Raw genomic sequence first — 21,117 nt, forward strand, 5'->3', positions numbered from 1 at the left:
TACCAACTTTTTCTACAGGGTGTCCCGTAAAGACCACGTCAAACCGAGGGAGAATGTAGATCAAAGGATAACCCACCTGCTATGACAAAATTCCCATTATAAAAGTATTTTATAAAGGGAATTTTGTCATAGTAGGTGGGTTATCCTTTGATCTACATTCTCCATCGGTTTGACGTGGTCTTTACGAGACACCCTGTATATTTACGATAAATTTTCCGAATGACTTTTGATTTTCTATGAAGTGAGAGTGACAAGTGTTTCCTCATTTGAAAGGTATTTTCTTGCCTCATATTATCAAAAAAAAAAAGAATTAACCACAGGTTTCGACTGTAGATCAAGAATCCTCAAAGAGCCGGATGATTGCAAGTCTCCAGAAGGGACATTTAAAATAAATCGTCGACCTGAATCACGAGTCTGAAAATAAATAAGATCACTTTTATTAACATTTAATATAAGAGAGTTCCTGTAGCACCAATCAGAAAAGATTTGCACCAACAACTCGCATCTCATCTTGAGTTCCGTCAGATTCCACTTTGTGATTAGAAATGAGGTATCATCCGCAAAGACGGAAATATAAAGTGACGCGTAATACTTATTTATATGATTGGGTAGATCATTCACAAATATATTGAATAATAAGGGCCCTAGAACAGATCCCCGCGGGACGCCCATCTTCTCAGGATGCATCGACTAGTTAGGAAACTCTGGGCTCACTCCAGAAAAAGACCTCTGAATCCAAGACTATATAATTTGTCGATACTTATGTATATGTATACTTATGTAGTATTTATTTATATGATTGGGTAGATGATTCACAAATATATTGAATAATAAGGGCCCTAGAACAGATCCCCGCAGGACACCCACCTTCACAGGAAATCTACCGGAATCATGCTGATCCACGCTCACATGAAGGCATAGACTAGTTAGGAAACTCTGGACTCACTCCAGAAAAACACCCCTGAATCCAAGACTATATAATTTGTCAACAATAATACTGTGTAGGCATTATTACTGTTGCCCAGTGCCGCTTCTGACAGAGCAATATCAAAAGCGAACGGTCAAAATTATAATGCTCTTTCACGGCACGAACACGTGACAACAAATTCTGAGGCAATATAGCCATTGATTTTTCCGTGTAATCTGTTAGATATTCTTTTCTTGCTTTAGGGCGACAATATGAACGTTTTCTGGAGACATGTCTCATAAACTGTCGAAACGACGTGGTGCTCAGATTTTTGATTGATGTTGAAAATTGAAAGCTTTCTGATGAAAAACATCCGGATATTGTGAACTAGGAAGAAGTGCAACGCGCAAAATCGACGCTCGTGATGGCCTGAATAGCTCGACGCTCGAATTCGACTGTTAGTTTGATGGAATATCCACTATGGATCGAACCCTTCCAATGTTGTAAGTCTAAAAGGTTATGCGTGTCGTATTCGTCTGAAGTCATACAATCTTTCGGTCATCGGACCCAATCCTATTTAAGGTATTTATAGCATGTTCAATTTTTTATATCCTTCCGAATGGCTTCTACTGATTTTATTGATTTCTTATTCAATTATCAGAAAATAATATCTCAGATTTTGTTTAACTGGCAAGATCGTGATCAATACAAAAAAAAAATTCAAATATTTCTTGATCATATTGATAGTCATTTTTAAACACTGTGAAAAATTATTATTATCGTTATTTCTTTTATCAAATAAAATTTGAACTGATATCAAAACAACTTGTAATAAAAACCAACGCTGAAAATATCAGTACAATATAGGTATAAAGAGTCATCGGCGAAAGGCGCACGAACAAAGTTTTTAATACCATTCTTGGGCCCTTCCACTTTTATTTGTAATATCAGCCAGTTTCCTTGTGCTCAAATTCGGATCTGCCGCAATTTGTCCTAGAATTCCAATAACATCATCATTTCTTCTACCTCTTGAATTCCAATTGAGAGGCTAACTTTTGGCATAACATACTGTGATATAAATTTTTTATAAAATTATCGATCAAAATCGATGAAAATTATAGCCCAGTAGACAAAGCAAAAAAAGTGGGGTCTGCTGGAAAAAATTCCGAACTTATTGAAACTTCTACAGATTGTTCGGGGGTATTGTGATATGAATCTGTCGAGTTGGTAGGTTATCCAACACGAAAAGCCTGTGCTAACTTTAGGATGGCCGAAGAACCCTAACATTTTCGGACTTTTTTTGGTTATTTACAATCATTATTTTCAATTAATTCTTGATTATTATTTATTGATTTCACCTAGTTGATCTGATTATTAAGGTTCAAAATAATTATGAGTTGATGGAATTTACAGTGAGATGATAACATGCCACGATAACATTGAAATATCTGCTCTTCACATAAACATAGGCTTTTAGACAAAGCTACCGCCCCCTCCACTTCCCTATGTTTCAATATGTAGATATTGATGAGTAATTACTATAATTACCATAAAACGGCTGGTAATTGATAGAGGGTCAAAACCTTTGTTTTTGACATTTTGAGAAAATTGCTCTAATTTTGATTGCCTGCATCTCGGTTGATATAAGGTTTAGAAAAAAGTTTCTGGAGACAAAATTATAGGGAATTCAATTATCTACAACTTTGAAAGTGAAAATTTTGGTCAAAAACTAATTGAGTTAAGAGTTATAAGCAAAAAACCGAAAAAAGTTGGGATTCTTCGACCCTCGTCAAGTGAGCACAGGATCCTTGTGTTGGATAACTTGACAGAGTCATCCCACAACACCCCCGAACAACCTATAGAAGTTCCATCAAGTTCGGAATTTTTTTCCAGCAGCCCCACTTTTTTTTTGCTTTGTCTACTGGACTATAATTTTGATCGACTGTATCTCAATTGACATTGGGTTTACGAAAATGTTCGTGAATACTAAATTGTAGAGAATTTAATATTCTACAACTTTAACTATGAACGTTTTGGAAGAAAACTCATTTGGTTAGAAGTTACGAGAAAAAAACCGAAAAGTCCGAAAATATTGAGATTCTTCGGCCCTCCTCAAGTTAGCACAGGGTCTTCGTGTTGGATAACTTGACAGAGTCATCCCACAACACCTTCAAACAACCTCTAGAAGTATCATTGGATTCGGAACACCAACATTTGTAGTTGTGGCACGCAGAACAATAACTAAGGTGTAGATTTTGACGATCTTCATAAAACTGTCGATTTCTCAAAAACTTAGACACTATTACTAAAATCAAATTTGGATATTCTGTTCGTGCATGCCTAAGCTATCAGCATGTGTCGAGTTGACGTCGGTTTACGCGACACCCTGTACAATAGAATTCTGAGCTTAATATTCAATTTGAAACACTTGAAGTAGTTGTATCTCGATATATTGAAATCTCTGATAAAGTGAAATGTTAGAAGGTATTTAGATGCACATTTTTTTTTTCAGCTTGAATAGTGAACAAGAATGGAAATTATGCATACCTGGATATTAATTATTCTGTTGTTGTCAGTCGTAAAAGGAGGAAAGGCAGATTGCCCCAAAATTCCAGAAGGGATAAACACTTCTAGTTCTGTTCAGGATCCCGTCCGTTTCGAATTAGAAATATCTGGAAATCCCGATACATACGTTGCTGGGGAGCAATATACTGGTAAGTTTCTCCTGATGGAAAATCCGTCGTTGCAAGAATTCATTGTGTGGGAGTATTGTGTTCTGTTTTTCTAAAATTAATGAGGTTGGTATTCAAATCTCTTTATTAAATTTGCCAACGTTTCGTTTCTTAATTGATTCTTCATCAGGTCTACAAAATTTATTTATTTATTAATTGCCTACGCCTAATGATGGAGCATTCATTTACTATCAAGAATAATTTTTTTTTACGTTTCAAATCAGAGAGGTCACAGATCGAATAAGCGAGAAAACGAATTTTATTAAGGAGTTTGAAGTCACTTTTTAATGATGTGTTAGAAAACAAAGCCCGAAGACCCAAAAGATTGCAGTGAAAACAAAAACTCTTACAACTTACAAGAACGGTTATCTTTTCTGAAATCATTCTATATGGAATCACCAGTTTTAAGATATATAATATATATAATATAATACTTGATCTGAATTGTAACTAAATTTTGAGTTCTTATGTATCTTTAGAAAGACTTCTTGATTAATCAGCAAAATTATCAAAACTACAATCGTCAATATTTTTGATAGATTATAAAATATTTGTTTGGTTATACCTAATAGATACTTCTGAAATATTTTGAATGAGGAAGCAACCTGCAAATCGGATTCCAACTACCAATTCACCTCTTCCATTCCAGAAGAATGGAAAATATAAAAAGTTTCGTTGAAGTTTGTGAATTAATGAAATTTTCTATGGCTTTCAATTTTTTCTTCATAGTCATTTTTTTCTTCAGTGTATATACGAAGCAAAACCTCCAACCAAGAGGATGGATATAAATTCATTAAGTTTGTTTTATACATCGAAAACTCCACTAGTGCAAATGGTGATGCAAACTCCAAAGTTGGATTTTTACAGTTGTATGGTGATTCTTTGACAACGATGTCTGATGATTGTCCCAATATGGTTGTGCAAACAGATATTCAGCCTAAATCAGAAGTGCAGGTAATAAAACCATCTATCTGTTTTTCTACAGGAAACTCAAAGTGAACGTTAGGGTTGAACATGCATTTGTATTTGCAATTTGTATTGCTAGCTTTTCTCATGAATTTGCTGCTGATACTCTTCTAATGAACTTCGTTTTTCAGTCTCCTTCATTAGCTGATGTTTGATTCGTTTCGTTTCATTCCCATGTATTTGTAAATATTCATCGTTTTTATTGATGAAATCTTCATCGCACTACACTGAGGATAAAACACTTCCGTGATTCTAATACCATCCATACATCCTTCAATAAATTTGCAACTGTAACTTTTTGGAAGTTTCTTCTTGCCTGTTATTAGTTTCAAGTTATTCATATATAGCGAATAAAAGAGGATGGTATCAATAATAATGAAATTAATCCTTTCAGACATTTACATGTGTGAGATAAGTCACATAAAAAAAACAATACTAAATCTGCAACTAACTATAACATCACAGAGGTCATCCTTTGCAGTTCAGAAATAAATTTTCATCTGCTTTTTTGAACTAACAAATAGTGAAAAAACGACTGCTGTAAGGGGATTTAACATTAATAACTAACACGAGGTTTGAAATAAATGTATTCTCCAAAGTTTCACATTAAAATGTGGGGTATTGCGGTTTTACAAAAGAAAATATAAATGAACTAGATATGTGGTATGTCCATGAGAGTCTCTTAGAGGTTGGGGAGAACCGTGCGAGAAAGACTTCCGGAAAAAGTCCTGGTTGTCGAAGAAGAACTCAATACTCGGACCTAACGCACTAGGTCAGCACGTAAGTGATGGCGACGGCTAAGTGTTTTAAGAGTTCCACTTGGGATGCACTTGATAGTAACAGATGAATAATCGTGGAAAGATTAATTATATTACTAATACAGCTTTAGAGGTCCCGTTGCAGGATGCCTTTGTGAACAGAAGTTCTCTTGTGTGCATTAAACAGACATCAAACGCAGAAACCGGTTGTGTTGTTGTCACATGACTTCGAGTCATCGATCGGTTTGTTATCGATCATTTAGCAGCTGGGAGCCTGGTACGAGGCTGAACCGTCGACCGGCCCGCTATCGGGGGCAGAGTTATCGATCGATGACAACCCGATCGATGACTCAAAGTCACGTGACAACAACACAACTGGTTTCTGCGCAGCCTCTTACCACCCGTACCAGGCTCCCAGTTGCTACCCGATCGATGACTCGAAGTCATGTGACAACGATGCAACCGGTTCCTGCGCATCCTTCACCGCGTAGGTCACCCCCCACCACCACATCTTCTACTATTACACTATCTGTCGCGGTCTCAGAGGAAGAAAAGATAGAGGTGCCCTTAGAAGTAAATAGCGTTGCCTCTTATTGAGTTTTCGGTGCTGAAATGTTTGGAACAAACATTTGCATATTTCGGCAAATTGTTCATTTGCAATCTTAACGCGTGGCACCATATTTTGCTAAATTCTCTATGTGAAGGAAACCTACAAATATTAGCATTGAATTAAGTTTTCGATATCTCACAAATACTACGCCATAGAACGGAGAAAAGTTTACTTCTTCCTCAGAATGGCAACGCAGTACATTATAAGTGTTTGTAAACAAAAATGTTATAGCGATGTCAACAAATGCTATAAGGCACCTCTATCTTTTCTTTCCTCTGAGGTCGCGGTTGACTTTCAGTCGCCTCGAAGGACGGAAGATATCCACACCTGCGAGAATACTGTCGTTGATGATACCTGGGGAGTACGCAGATTGAGACCCGGCGTAAAGTCAACGGTTCTTGAGAATTGCTTCAAAATCGGAGACCTTTCGTTTCCTACTACAACAATTCACAGATATTTTCCAGAGTCAACGAAAACAGTTCCGATGATATATTGTCGCCCTGACGTACTCCCCTACCATTTCTGATCTTATCTGTCTATAAGTCATCTTTAATTTTGACCTGGAGTGTGACATTTTTAAATATATTTTGCAGTGAGTTTATATAACGGGATTTCTGTCTAGGCGGTACTATTTATATATCTATGAAAAACATCTAGTATTCCAATTGAATAAAATATTTTATTATTTAAGGTTCTTTGGGTGGCACCCACGACAAAGACAGGATGCATTTTCTTCAAGGCTATAGTAGTGGAAACACCTCAATTATGGTACAATGATCAGGGCCCCTTGACAAAGATGCTTTGTGGTGAAGTGGAGGATGAAGGAGATACCCAACCCAATATATTACGACATTGTTGCGCATGCGACGAGGCAAAATATGAGGTAATCAATATGTGATCATCAACTTAGAGAATAATTCAGAGATTTAAGTTCCCTGGATATGTATCGATCTTCCGCACATTTTATGGTTGAGGACACGATATATTCTTAGATATTTTTCAGTCTGAATATACCTACTTGTTGCTCTGATCGTTAATGGAGCAACATTCGGCAGAGTTGAAAGTGACAATTAAGAACATAAATATGAAGCATTGGGGAATTTATAATTCACCTACTTATTAATAATATACACTTTTTTTTTGGAAAATTCACTCGGAACCATGGGATTTAGCGTGCAAATCTTCAAGTCGCTCTGGCTCCCTTGGAACAGTGGAAGAATCGAAACATGAGTGCGTTGCCATATCAAATAACGCGAACGGCTGCTGGCAGGCGTAGATTCCATCGCGCACGCAGGTCTAGACCGAGAGACTTCAGACCCGACTAACATAGTCCAGTCATTATAGTAAGTTCACCTCGGAATTCGAGATACCCAGCTGTAAGTCTGTAAATACTTGAATATTGACACCCTAAAAGTTGTCTCAAAACCTACATATGGTAGGGTGTAAGCAACTATTAAATTTCAAGGTCAAAGGTCACAAAAATCGGTTTTTTGCGCTTTTTAGGAAATATCTCATTTCCTACGGGTTTTTTGCTATTAGTATTTATTATTGATTTTGTAGAATACAAAATTCTCTACAAATTTTGTCTGAAAAAATATTTTATATGATAAACGGTTTTCGAGATAGAGGGCGGAGAACGCGCGGTCACACCATCACTTCAGGTCAACCGGTGCCCGATACTACCCGAAATACAACGTCCAACATCTGAGCTCCCTGGAGCTATATCCACCACATTAGGTTGGGTACAGTTCGGACCATTCGCTTGTCGTTACCAGTACTCGTTGTCCCATTGGACAAGGAAAGATCAGATAGTGGTTGGGAACATACATCTGACATAAGTCACTACTTATGTCACATGTCATCTGAATGCACAGTATGTACCCAACCACCAGTGGTGACACCTTCATTGAATACTACTTCTCATGGACCAATCATGAAATACCTTCCATCCGACACTAATATATCTGGCAAAGATCTAGCCGACATTGTTCGTCCATTTTGGGAACTGGAAAAGGTCCCTGACGTCGTTCCCTTTACCCCAACTCAAAAGTTATGCGCATTCCTAAAGGGCGATATGTAATAGATCTACCTTTAACGTCCCAAAATCTTGGAGCATCGCTTGATATAGCATCTCGTCAGTCATTTGATATGCTAACGCAGAGTTTTAAATCTTCAGGTCACTTTCGAAGGACTGTGGTCAAGAAATACTCACCCCAAGGATTTTCCACCGAACGGATGACTAACACGATTCAGTGATATAATAGGAGCGTCCCATACTGTTAATTATACGTTTTGGAGATATGGCGACGTTGCCAGCGAGGGACTTAGGCAACTGGCTGAAAATGGAAATACCAGGATGCTGGAGAGCGAGCTGAAGGCGAAGGTGATTTTAATAAACACTAACATGATCTATATGAATTTCAGTGATTGAACGAATCAAGGCTCTTTAGAAATTCTAGACAATGTTCATTGGTTAGAAATGATTATATTCCTCATTTAGTCCAAGAACTGCAGATGAATATGGGTAAGAGTTTCCTAATTGCTGAAAATTCAATGTGATGAAATATTTACGTGGGATTTATTCCTAATTACTAGCAAGAACAAGTATTGAAACAGCTGCCAAATTTCGGCGTGCATTATAAGGTTTTAATAATGAATAATCTTTATTTTCTGATTCAAATAATAATATTTTAGAGGAAGAGAAAATACAACGTGAAGAAATGCAATTCTACTTTCACTGTTTATTAACAAATAGTTTTCCTTAACGATAGATTCAAATTCTAAAAAACTCCATATACAATTTCTATCGATTATCTTCTGAAGGCAATGGATTTTCAATTACTTCCCAATATCCTTCTTGTTTTAGAGTGATCATATCCGGACCATTATTAAGGCCAGAGGTATAAGCTATCCCAACATAACAGGAAAAACATTCGCGGTGTTTAGAGTCGACAATCGTCATCATCTTATGTCCATCGTTTCGATGATAGATCCATCGCCTGATTGGATTGTGGGAATTTCCAGCATGGAGCTTTGCCTGCGCAATTGCTCTTGGATAGAATCGAGAGTTGTGAATCTGTACCCTTGGGATGTTGGAACTGATGATGGGACAACTTATATTGTAAGTAGACCTATTCTAATATATATGTTTATTGCCCATGAATTAGACTGTGAGATTTATGCTTTGTCGTTTGAAGTTGATGATTTTTGTATTGCTCTGTCTCAAAAGAATGGATTGTCTTCAGATTGTCTTCAGCAAGAGAATGGAACTAAACCTTGAATGACAACCTTAGTAGTAAGATGTTGAAGAAGCTTTGAGAGAAGATGGTGTCACATAGCTCCAAACGTGCTGAAGTTAGAGCTTGGCAAGGGGCAATTTTGGATTTAGCGGTCAAAAGAGACACATAATATTGAAGTATGCAGATAAACAACACCTGCATACCCAGACTTTGATTTGTATTAGAAGAATGGAAAGAAGTTTTCGGAATTAAGCGCGAATTCTGAACGTTAGCCAGATCAGGAAGCTGACACTGAAATTCAAGTTAAGATTTACTGAGGTCATTAGGAAGCCCTTGATCCCAGTCCAAATTCAGTTGGCAAAGTTGTCGAAAAAATAACTTACCTGAAAAGGTGACAGGAGCTAACCATCCCAACGGATCGAAGATCTTAGCCATCTGATTCGAAACAGTTCGCTTGGTTTCAGCAGTTTCAGTCATGCGAACGGCATAGATGAAATGAACCGACGTGGTGTTCCAACTCATATTTCTCTTTTACTGAGAGATGTAGCCAACCGAACATCATTAATGTACCAATTTCCCATTGATGCAGCTTTATACTTTACTCGTGAAATTAACGTTTTAACTCAAAGTTTGTGCAATAACCCCAGCCCATTATTAGTTAATGGTACTTATTTGAATCCAAAGATATATAAAGATGTTCAAATGATGGGATCACAGCTAGCAGTATCAGGAAGCAGGAAGGTTGGAATTGTATTGTCAGCAAACCGACATAAAGTAAAATTATTTGAGATGGAATGTGAAGATGAGGATGATGATGATGAAGATGCTGATATTAGTATGTGAAGCAGAAATCGTGAAGCTGTCAGAAAACATACATAATATGACTTTTAATTAAAATTAAATATCCGAGATTTTCAGACCAGGATTCCTGTCCAACAATAGAGGATCAATAGAAAAGAGTTCACGACAATGGTCGGGAAAAATTCCTTTCAACATAGGTGATTGATTAATGATTAATATTTGCAGACGCAAATTAACTTTTGTTTCAGAAGAACTACCGGTTTTGATATCATCTACATAGACCTCTTCCAATAGGACGTTTTCAGCTAATGGATAATCTGTACCTTCGTCAAGAGCTAGTTGACGTAGGGTACGAAGGGTTAAATAGAAAGCTGATGATACAGTGTTAAGACGATAGTATTGAAGAAGATCTTTCTCAGAGCAGCGCTAGACTATCCGTTGAAAGTCCTGTTGTTCAGGACGTATGAGAGTTTGTCGATACATCTGCCTAATATCGGTAGTGAAGACGAAACGATAGAGACGAAAGGGTAAAATTATCGTGGAAATATCACTTTGTATCATAGCTTTAGGTCTGTCAAAAAAACTACCCTTATTTTCGGAGGATTGTCAGGATGATTATGATGAGGAATGTAATATGGTCCATAGTGACAACTATCAGACAATCTCTAAGGTTGGACACAGAAAATTTCGCATGGGGTAGTGAAGGATGTGCTCGTAAAACCAGGATCATTGATGTTGTTTACAACGCCAGTAACAATGAATTGGTCCGTACCAAGACCTTAGTTAAGAATTTTATTGTTGTCATTGATGCGACTCCGTTCAGGCAATATTATGAAAGTCATTATATGCTACCTTTGGGACGCAAGAAGGGAGCTAAATTGACTCCTGAAGAAGAAGCCGTTTTCAGTAAGAAGATAGAAAAGAAATATGAAATAAGAAAGAAGACTGCTAAAGTAGAACCAGGCATTGAGGAACAATTCTTAACTGGTAGATTATTAGCATGTTTAGCTTCTAGACCTGGACAATATGGACGTGCTGATGGATATATTTTGAAAGGCAAAGAACTTGAATTTTACATCAAGAAAATCAAGTCGAAAAATCTAATCTATCGACGAGCTCCATATGACCACTTTCAAGGTTTTCTCGCATGAAGGCATGATAAGCATCACATAAAAATAGCTGGTGATGACGATGATCAAGACGAATAAACTGATGAGATGCTACATTGAGTGATACTACAAGAATTTGGAACGTCAAAGGTAGTTCTACTATATATCGTCCATTAGGATTGCGAGATACTCCTTAAACGTAAATCGTTTCGCATAACTTTGTAAGGAGTGAATGGAACCACGTCAGGGCCTTTTTCCAGTTTCCCAAAAAAAAAAATTCGATGAACAATGTCAGCTGGACGTTCCCCAGATAGGCTGGTTTCAGATGAAAGGTAAACAAGATCAAAGGCGATATTTCTAGATTGGACTTAAGAACATAAGAGATGTCAATGAAGATGTCACCACTGGTAGTTGGGTGCAAATTGTGGATTCAGATGACATCTGACATAAGTCATTGGAAAAGGAAAGATCAGATGGCGGCGGCGATATAGAGGCAGATGAAGTTGGAGACGAAGAACTTCTGCGGATACTGGTTATGGCTATCAAGGATCTAAGCTAAGGACGGCGAGTAGTGGTACTCGACAATGTCAGGCGAGAAGAAGACGTGTTTGGAGGGTCGACGATGACGATCGAATGGTCCGAATAGGACCCAAACTAAAGTGGTGGATATAGCTCTAGGGAGCTCAGATGTTAGAAGCCGAATTTTGGATAGTATCAACTCGGGAAAGATACCCGAACCAAACAATAATTCAATATCACGAGGACGATTAAATATGTAATTCGCCAAGAGAGGGCTTGTCAATTCTGTTCATCTCGAGATGCATACATACAAGTTGTTTCTCGGAAGTTTATCAAACGAAGAAATTCGTTACAGAAAAAGGTGCGACACATTAACATAATTCTCAACTGTAATTATTTTGTTTTGTATATTCATATTCTTATTGCAGTGGATTACTTATTCTCACTCATTTAATGTTTTTGCTCTTATCACAATTTTTATTCATTTAGAGGCAATAAACAACAGTTACTACTACTACTATATGTATATTCATATACGTTGGTTGAAAAAACGTTCATCATTTCAACAAAACACTCTATTGACCAACAACACGGCTTCAGGCATGGCAGGTCGACACAATCGGCCAGTTGTGAATTGTTCGAGTTTGTTTACAGCTGCCTGGATGGCGGTGACTACGTGGCAGGTATTTTTTTTTGATCTATTAAGGGCATTCGACACGCTACAACATGACTTTATTTTGGATAAGATGTATCAGATGGGATTAGGGGGCGTATTTCTTGATTGGGTCAAGAGTTTTCTATCTGATCGAAAAGTTTATGTGAGATTGAATGACATCTAACGAGTACACCAACAACATGGGTGTCGCTCAGGGATCTGTGCTGGGCCCGCTTCTATTCTTATTTATTATTTATTAATGCTCTGCCTGCATACGTTGCAGCCTATATTCTGGTAATGTTCGCTGATGATACTTCTATCGCTATTAGAGCAGAAAGTTGACAGGAATTGAAGACGCTGTGCGAAACGATAGTTACAGTGTTTCGTTGCCGGTAATAGTTAGGTTTCGGAATCAAGATAATCCGAGTGTGGAACCTCTCTTTATACAACACAAACAAGGAAAATTGAGGGCGGCCGACGACGTCAAATTTTGGGCTTGTATGTGTATGATCATGTTTGTGGGAGGCTGAAAAATGCTTACTATGCCTAATTACGTCTCAGGAGTTGTCTTCCTGTCGGAGAGCTACTGACCATGGTTTACAGTCATTTAAATTACAACGTGGTTCTTTGGGGCTCACCGGCAGTGTCAAGTCGAGTGTTCATTTCTCAGAAGCGTATCGTACAACTTATTTTCAGACTTCGGCAATGCGATTCATGTCGTCCGATTTTCGGTCAGTTTGCCTCATTAAGTCCTCACCAAGCTTTATGGGCATTAAATTGTACAACCGTTTGCCTAGTAGGTTGAAATCAATGAATGTAAGGTCTTTCGAGCGAGAAGTAAGGTTACTGTTAATTGAAGGATGCTACTATAGTGTTGATGGGTTTCTTAAGAACTCCATTCATTAAATCTGTTTTTGTTTTTTATTCTATGAATGTGTATACTATTTTATATAACTTATCCTATACATTTCTTAAATGTCGAAAAGGATCAATAAATTTTATAATTATTATTTATGGGATAAAAATTTGTCGTAACATCATCATCATGACAAATTTTTCCTTTTTTTTTTTCTTTTTTTCAGTCTCCCAACCAGCCTTCCGTTCCAAGACAACGAATCAAACGGATACGGCAGAATGGTCAGAATGATCCACGATCGCCTTTTTATGACACCATGGGTAATCGAATGAAACCTTTTGCTAGACTTTATTTAAGCAGGCAAAGACTGTATGAAAAAGCCTGTGATACTACCATTATAGATGAATCAGAAGACGAGGTCAATAACTGCGAAACAGAGGTAATGAGAACACTGATACTTTGAACTTCAATTCTTCATCTACTTTCTACTTTACTAGCCTTGGACTAACTGGTCTCCTTGTTCAGTCACATGCGGAAGAGGTGTTAAATATAAGCAGAGGCGTTACAAGCATGAAGAAAGTAAGTACACTTGTCACAAGAAGCTAACTGAGAGAGCAGTTTGTGAGGCGGTTCGTAAATACTGTCCTCACAAACCTATTTACAAAGAAGAAAATCCTTTGTGCGAGCTGGGTCCTTGGGGAGAATGGTCAAGCTGTAGCGTTACGTGCGGCAAAGGGGTAAAGACGAGGTCAAGAAGGTATAAGAGTAGATATGCTACCAAAATGTGCATGTCTGGAAAGACCAAGCTACCAAAGATGGAACAAAATATGGAGTGTTATGAAGAAGGAAAATGCGATGAAGATGACATGGATTTGGTAAGACTATAACATGAGAGAATTTCAACTAGTTAATATTTTTGCCGTTGAGAAAGCTCTACCAAGCTTCATCAAGTCCAGACTCCGTTGAATTTCCGTGAAAATGTTCCTTTCCATCGATCTTCAGATCTTGTTGTAGAGGTTTTGGACGTGGAAGAACCCATATTGCATATTTCACTATAATTCAAGAACACTTACATCGGATATCGATATTCCACAATTTAGCAGGCTTTCGAGTACATCTATTCCACTTGTAATAATCCTGATCTATTTATTTATTTATTTAATCAGACAGCAAAGCCATTTTATATTGATGAAAAATTATAACAATTATATACATATCTTCATTCAAATATATAAGAACATAAATAAACAAGCACATAGGTATCACAAGCACTTATTCATTAAGTTTAATTTTCAAGTAAGTACTCATTATCAAAAATGTTTTTATTGATTTTCGGCATTAGGCTAAATTAGATCCGAGATGTCAGCGGACTAGTAAGAGCTTGGGATTCGAAGTGCTTCTCCAGGGTGAATATAGAAACTAAAAATAATAGGCGAAGAGCTCTAGATAATGGACTATGGACACTGTAATTTGTTAGCGCAAAGCTAATGCGAAAAACCTCTCTGAGGAGCGCTGGGCTACGATTGGGATTTATTCTGCTCATTAAATAATTACGATCGATGAGATTATTGACATGTTTCAAAATGAGCATAATACTGAAGTTATTTCTTCTCAAATCTAAAGATCGTAGTCCGATTATTTCTTAATTATAATTTTCGGATGACATTTCGGATTGACAGTTTTATACGATACCCACTTCAGAAATTTCCTCTGTACCCGTTCAATACTTTGTCTATGGACAATATAGTATGGCGTCTATACCACTGCTGAATACTCTAAAATACTTCTGACATTTGAACTGTAAACTGTTTTCAATACATTCACATCATTGAATTCCTGCATTGATCTCTTAACGAAACCCAGCATTTTGAAAGCCCTATTGGTGATGAATTAAATGTGGGGGAAAAACTCATTTTTTAATCGAAATAGACTCCCAAGTCTTTGATTACATTTGTGCTTATAAGAGATTCCTGACTCAAATGATATTCAAACTTGCAGAGAGATTTTAGTCTTCCAAACCTCATCACCTGGCACCTGGTTAATATTGAACTCCATGTGGTTTTTCAGGCACCAGTTCATAAATTCATCGAGATCCCGTTGTAGAAACTCACAATCAAGAAGAAATTTTCCTGAATAACTTTAAATCGCCAGCAAACAGCAAGAACAAACCAAATCTAATCACCCTTCCAATATCGTTGATGAATCCTAGGAAGAATAGTGCTGATTGTGGTGATCCCTGCAAAATTCCGGATTCCATAACAAACTCGTCGAAGAGCACGCCACAATATGAAACTGTCAGAATAATATGTTCAGCTAACAAATCTGAAAGAGCGGGTTTAACTCCTTATGCTTTTAATTTAGCGATAAGCAACCAGTGCGCTACAGAATCATAAGCTTTTTTGAAGCCTGTGTATATTGAATCCACTTGCTTCCCTTTCCTCATAGAATCGATTATAAAATCCGTATAAGTCAGTAAATTCGTTTTACCCGATATTTTCCGAATAAAACCATGTTGTTCTTCTATTAATATCTACATTGCTGAAAAGGGGGAAGTTTTATGCGACAATTAATGAATCAAATAATTTCGCGATGTAAGAAGATTTGCAAATAGGTCTGTAATTATTTACCTCATTTCTGTTACCAGATCTGAAAATTGGAAATATGAAATTGAGCTTCCACTGAACAGGGAAAATGCCCGATTTTATTGAAATATTGAATAATTCACATAAAGGGCCTTCTAAGGAACCACTACATCGCTTCAAAAATATAGCTGGTAAGCCATCTGGTGTTTCGTCGTTTTTTTCATTCAACGATCGCAAACCTATCAATACTTCTTGAACATTAAAAGTGCAATCATATAAGTCGATATTATTATCATATTGGATGTTCACATCCCTGGGATTGCTTGATTTGAACACAGCCGAGAAATGATTTTTAAAGAAATTTGCTATTTCAAGAGCTTTACACCTTTCTCTTATTACGACGAAATCATCATAATCGTCACTGTTACGAGTTTGCTTGTATTTTTTATGGGCTGCTTTTTTACTTGAAATCAGCTTCTTCAAGTCAGCGGATAACCAATGAGGAAAGCTGCCTTTTGATTTGATTCTTTCGGGAACTTATTCGTTTTTGATACGATAAATCATAAATTTTGGGTTTGTTGAAAGTTTTTGATATTATCCTTCTACAATATCTATGTTTTATATCGCTATGGGTTAGGTATTGGTTTATGTCTTCTTCTTCAATATTTGTTTCTACAGATGGAATTACCACTGAGTAGGATTGTCGTGGCGCTTTTCTCTCGATAGGCTGAGTTTGATTCGATGTTTCCTTGTATTTAATTATTTTGTTTTTAGTTTTGAGATCCCCCAATACTTTTCCGAAAATAGCTTTTTCGTTGTTACTTTTCCGAATGAAACCTATTACAGTTTTTGAAATACATCCCTAGTACCTATTTGGGAATTTTGAACTCCAAATCATTGTGTTGGTGTATGTGTATGTAAAGAATAAATTTAAACATTCCATATTTTCAATTTCCCCCACTAGACAATGAATTTTGCTCACCCGATAGGTACATATGAGTAGAAACACATGAGAAAATATTCATACCGAATTTCAAATCTATTATGTGATAAGGTATCTAATGAAAAAAATATAAATATTCAATGAATATTTCAGGCAGACCTAAAATGCCCAAATGATATTTGGAGTGATTGGTCTCCCTGTTCAGTGACATGCGGCAGGGGTATTAAAGTCAGATACAGGCTATCCATCGATGGTAACCGAAATGATCCATTGAGATGGCCACTTCAATTAAGTTCAGTGAATATTTGGAGTCAGAGAGAAGAAATGTATGACGATGATCCTTGCAATAATCTACCCAATAAAGAAACAGTTGAATGTAACGAAAACCTTTGTCCGGAAGGTTCAGATCTCATCGAAAATCGTGAGTACCTATTAATAAGCCATTTCATCTTTTAAATCGTTCATTTACCATTTTCATCAACATTATTTCGAAATGAAACTTATTTATTTAACACAGGAACTGCTCAAATTAGAAAATTTGTATCTGAAGTCGCTTTTGGATGAATGTAGGAGTAAGATGAACACAAGATATATTCGTGTAGAAAATTCTTGAATGTACCTTCTTACGATCATCACATTGTAGTGGAAGAAAAAAATGCTTGTTCAAATTGTCTTACTTTGAGTCATAATGTACAATCGTGTTTTTGTCAACACACATGTTTCAATTGCCACAGAAAGCATCATAGTTTGCTCCTTCTTAATAAGACTTCTACTCGCCATCATTCTAAAGCAGTTCCTAGTCAAAGATCTAACGATGAAATATCCAGATCAAATAATCAGTCACAAATTCAGAATGAATCTCAAGAATCTTCTCATTTGTCCACTAGTGCTCATCCAATCATTACAAATCATAATGAAAATATTAGTCCAGGTTAAAACGTGTCTAGTCTTTCAACTCATCTTCTATAATAATGAAATTCTATTAGCTACTGCCTGCATAAAATTGTATGATCGTACAACAAGCAAGTTATTGTTCTAAATATTTCATAGAATACATCATATAACATCAAACTCATGTTATTAGGCTTGATATTTAGAAAGTTGCCAAACTTAAGCGTACTTTGCAAAACATTAATTTCACTTCTCATGACACATTAGGGCAAGTGAGTCTCGAGTATTAAAATAATCAAAAATTCATCCTATAATAACCAACTCAAAGAAAAAGCAAAAAGAGCGAGAACCAAATCAGTCATAAGACATGAGAATGCTGGACCAAATTCTTCCAAAAAAGAATAAAAAAGAAGAAAAGAGAATAAACTCTGGGGACAAAAAAAATTTACCGGAAAACCACCAACAATATCAGATGAAGAAAAAAACACAATATAACGAAATAGAGACAATTTTCATGAAGAATGAATAATGTGTATTACAGCGCCTTGATGAACGAAGAGTAAAAGGACTCACTTGCTCCAAGATATAGGGCAAGTGAGGCATTTGAAGTTTTTTTTTAAGTCAGAAATTCTCACCTAAGAATTATTATTTTGTTGATTTTGTGAATTGAATAAGTATCTAAAGTTGTGTCTCAATCAACAAACATTGTTTTATTCGCATTTTCTAGGAAGTTATACCTCATTAAACCTTAAGGTATCTCAGTTGCCCCACCCCCTACTTCGACTTTTTCCATCGCAATATATCTTTTTTTCAAAATCTAATTCCCATTTTTTCTCACCTAATGTTGAAATTATATGAATTGTGAACATTACTCAATAGAATTCTCAAAATTTGTTTAGTATGTAATAATATTCAATTTATGTTTCAGCCGCAATATGCAGTCTTCCTAAAGATGTTGGTCTTTGTAAGAGTAAAATCGACCGATGGTATTTCGACACCACGAAAGGAAATTGTGAAATATTTAGCTATAGTGGCTGTGAAGGAAACATGAATAACTTCAAAACATTGGAAAGATGCCAAAGTTTATGTCTCACTGGATTTCAGAGTGAGTGAGTATAAATACCCACATAAAAGGGGTAATTCAACGTGTTTTTACAGAAGAGCTTCATTCGATCCAGAACAGGCCAATGCTTGTTTCGGAAACTACGACTAATACATATCCTGTTAACATACAAAGTGATGGAATGAGAGGTGAATACAAAACCATTTAATTACAGAATAATCATTATTTTCTTTTTGTCATCTCTACCTCCAGGAGTATCGATAGTAGAAAACAACAATCGAACAATGGTTCACTGTTCTGTTTCTGATTGGACGAAGTGGAGTCCTTGTTATATCTCCGAATCCTCATGTGGACATGGATTCAAATATAAGCTCAGACATATAGAGGTATCAAATCACAATTTTTTTCCGTACCATATTAATTGCAACACAGTTTTAATCATTTTATACTTCTATTTTTATTTCTAAGTGAATAAAAACATTTTGGGTTGATAAACGGATAAGGACATCTTGTGTATTTTATCCTTTTCAAATTGAAAATGAAGTTTTCGGATTGTTATCTTTTAAATTTCAGATTCTCCCAAACAACGGTGGCAACTCTTGTCCATCAAGGTTGATCAGAAGAAGAGACTGTTACATCTCCTGCATCAGAACAGATTACGATGAATACTCTAAGAAGAACATAATAAAGTACGACAATAAGACATGTCTCATGACAGAATGGAGTCCGTGGACACACTGTCCAAAATTGTGCCAGCCAGAATTTTTTCAAATGAGGTATAAATATGTGCTGGTTGAATCAAACGACGGAAGCTCCTGTGAAGATCTTGTAGAGAGAAGACTCTGTGAATGCAGTTTCAACTAACTGACGAAAGTGTTTGTTGGAAATATTATACATGATGAGTGTAAGCTACTTAATTTGGTATTGACTCATCATCAGCAGCGCAATGAAATATTGTGTTAAATGAATATACCATTTCATTTAGTGTATCTTAAAACAAGAACCTATGGTTCGTGTAAATATTTAATATATTTCTTATATTGGATTCCTGATTTCATTTGCATAAACCAGGTCCCACTTTATCTCGGGCGCCAAAATATAAAATATAAGAAACGAAATGAAAAACTCGTAGAACGAAAATTTGAGCATCTGAATATTTGGTTTACTTAGACTGACTATTTATTCGTTCATAAGTTTAATTTTGTAATACAGCCATCTTCTCAGTTGGCGGATTTTCGCTAAGACTAGGAACTCGTACCAATAAACGTTGTCTACCCCAAAAAATTAATGAATTCACTAATCCGTGTTTGCGTGTGGCAGATGAAACAAGGATCCTGAGCGTACACCGCTTTTGTTTGGAGTTCATTCATAGCGTTAGAAAATTTCAGAGCAGGACCCGATCTAGCAGGCTCAAAAGGTAAGTGGGAGCAATTGACAGTTTCTAGCAAAAGAAACAACAAGTGGAGAGATGCAGAACAGCCAGCCAAGGGTGGTTTCATCCACCAAGGAGGAGAAGGTAGAGGTGCAGAGTCGACCAGACAGAGGCTAAAAAGGTGGGTGGAAACTATTGACAGGTCTAGAAGAACGAGATACAAGAATCCAAGGAGGAAGCATGAAGATGCCAACATAAAATGAAGAAAAATAATAATAAGAAAATAAATGAAAAAAAAATCAGACTCAATCATTAATTTCCTTCAAACAACCCTCATAACTTCCAGGCATGAACTAAGGTGAATCCTATGCTGTGAGGACTTGGGATTTTCGTTAGTTTTGAAAGAACGCAAAGGTCGCAAGGCCCTTGGGTCGAGACCAGGTCTCCTTTCACTGTGATTGAGTTCTAGGGAAGGAGGCTTGCCGACCAAGTCCCTGCGGGGAACTACCCCAGGCTTGAGTTTCGTAATCAGAGCTATGGCGGAAACCACGGAACGAGGGAGCTCATTGACGGGTAGTGGCCTCACGCTTTTTTAGGCTACATGTTGAATAGCTTTACCACCAGAATCGAGTTGCTTCTGCCCTATCCCAAACTCCATTAGGGCAGGACAGTGAACCACAAATCTGGACATTCCGCCGTAGAATACCAAACACTTGGTGGCCCGGCCGCACTGAAGCTGAACGCGTAAGAGGAAGGTTGGAGTCCTTGAAACCTTTCTCTACGGGTTCAGCGGAGGTGTAATGAAGGTTTTTAGTGAGTATGCCCTTCAGGAGAGCCTCATACTACCCAACAGGTACCGACAGGTGCTTTACACTTTCTGAGATTTGTTGGGTGTCCATAAGGTGGATTTCCCTCTATTAAAAAAAAGGACCCGCTCTAGCATTCCTACAATACAATACAAGGAGGGGTTTGTTGGTTGGTGAATTTATATTCAGCGATTTAGTGTGGAAAACTTCACATTTTTTTCATAAAAAGTATCTATATATCAAGTGAATTTTTTTATATATTCAAATAGAATAGACTTAGAACAATAAGAGTGTGGGTTGTGGTCCCC

The 21,117-nt window shown here is 36.8% G+C and overlaps 2 protein-coding genes across 2 annotated transcripts; both read left to right on the plus strand.

Annotated features, from left to right (window-relative positions):
• The first annotated feature begins 1,080 nt into the window (after positions 1-1,080).
• LOC123684436 (spondin-1) lies at positions 1,081-19,676 on the plus strand. The gene is given in 13 exon segments (XM_045623700.1): positions 1,081-1,489; positions 3,420-3,621; positions 4,385-4,593; positions 6,665-6,856; positions 8,150-8,356; positions 8,840-9,094; positions 13,379-13,591; positions 13,650-14,027; positions 16,831-17,098; positions 18,497-18,673; positions 18,727-18,819; positions 18,884-19,017; positions 19,205-19,676. Coding segments are annotated over 12 exon segments (2,601 nt in total). The 5' UTR covers positions 1,081-1,489; positions 3,420-3,437; the 3' UTR covers positions 19,496-19,676.
• LOC123684437 (40S ribosomal protein S8-like) lies at positions 10,610-11,179 on the plus strand. The gene has a single exon (XM_045623701.1). The coding sequence runs from the start codon at positions 10,625-10,627 to the stop codon at positions 11,162-11,164; it is 540 nt and encodes a 179-aa protein (XP_045479657.1). The 5' UTR covers positions 10,610-10,624; the 3' UTR covers positions 11,165-11,179.
• Positions 19,677-21,117: the final 1,441 nt, after the last annotated feature.

Source organism: Harmonia axyridis, chromosome 7, assembly GCF_914767665.1.
Source record: "Harmonia axyridis chromosome 7, icHarAxyr1.1, whole genome shotgun sequence".
NCBI lineage: Eukaryota > Metazoa > Arthropoda > Insecta > Coleoptera > Coccinellidae > Harmonia > Harmonia axyridis.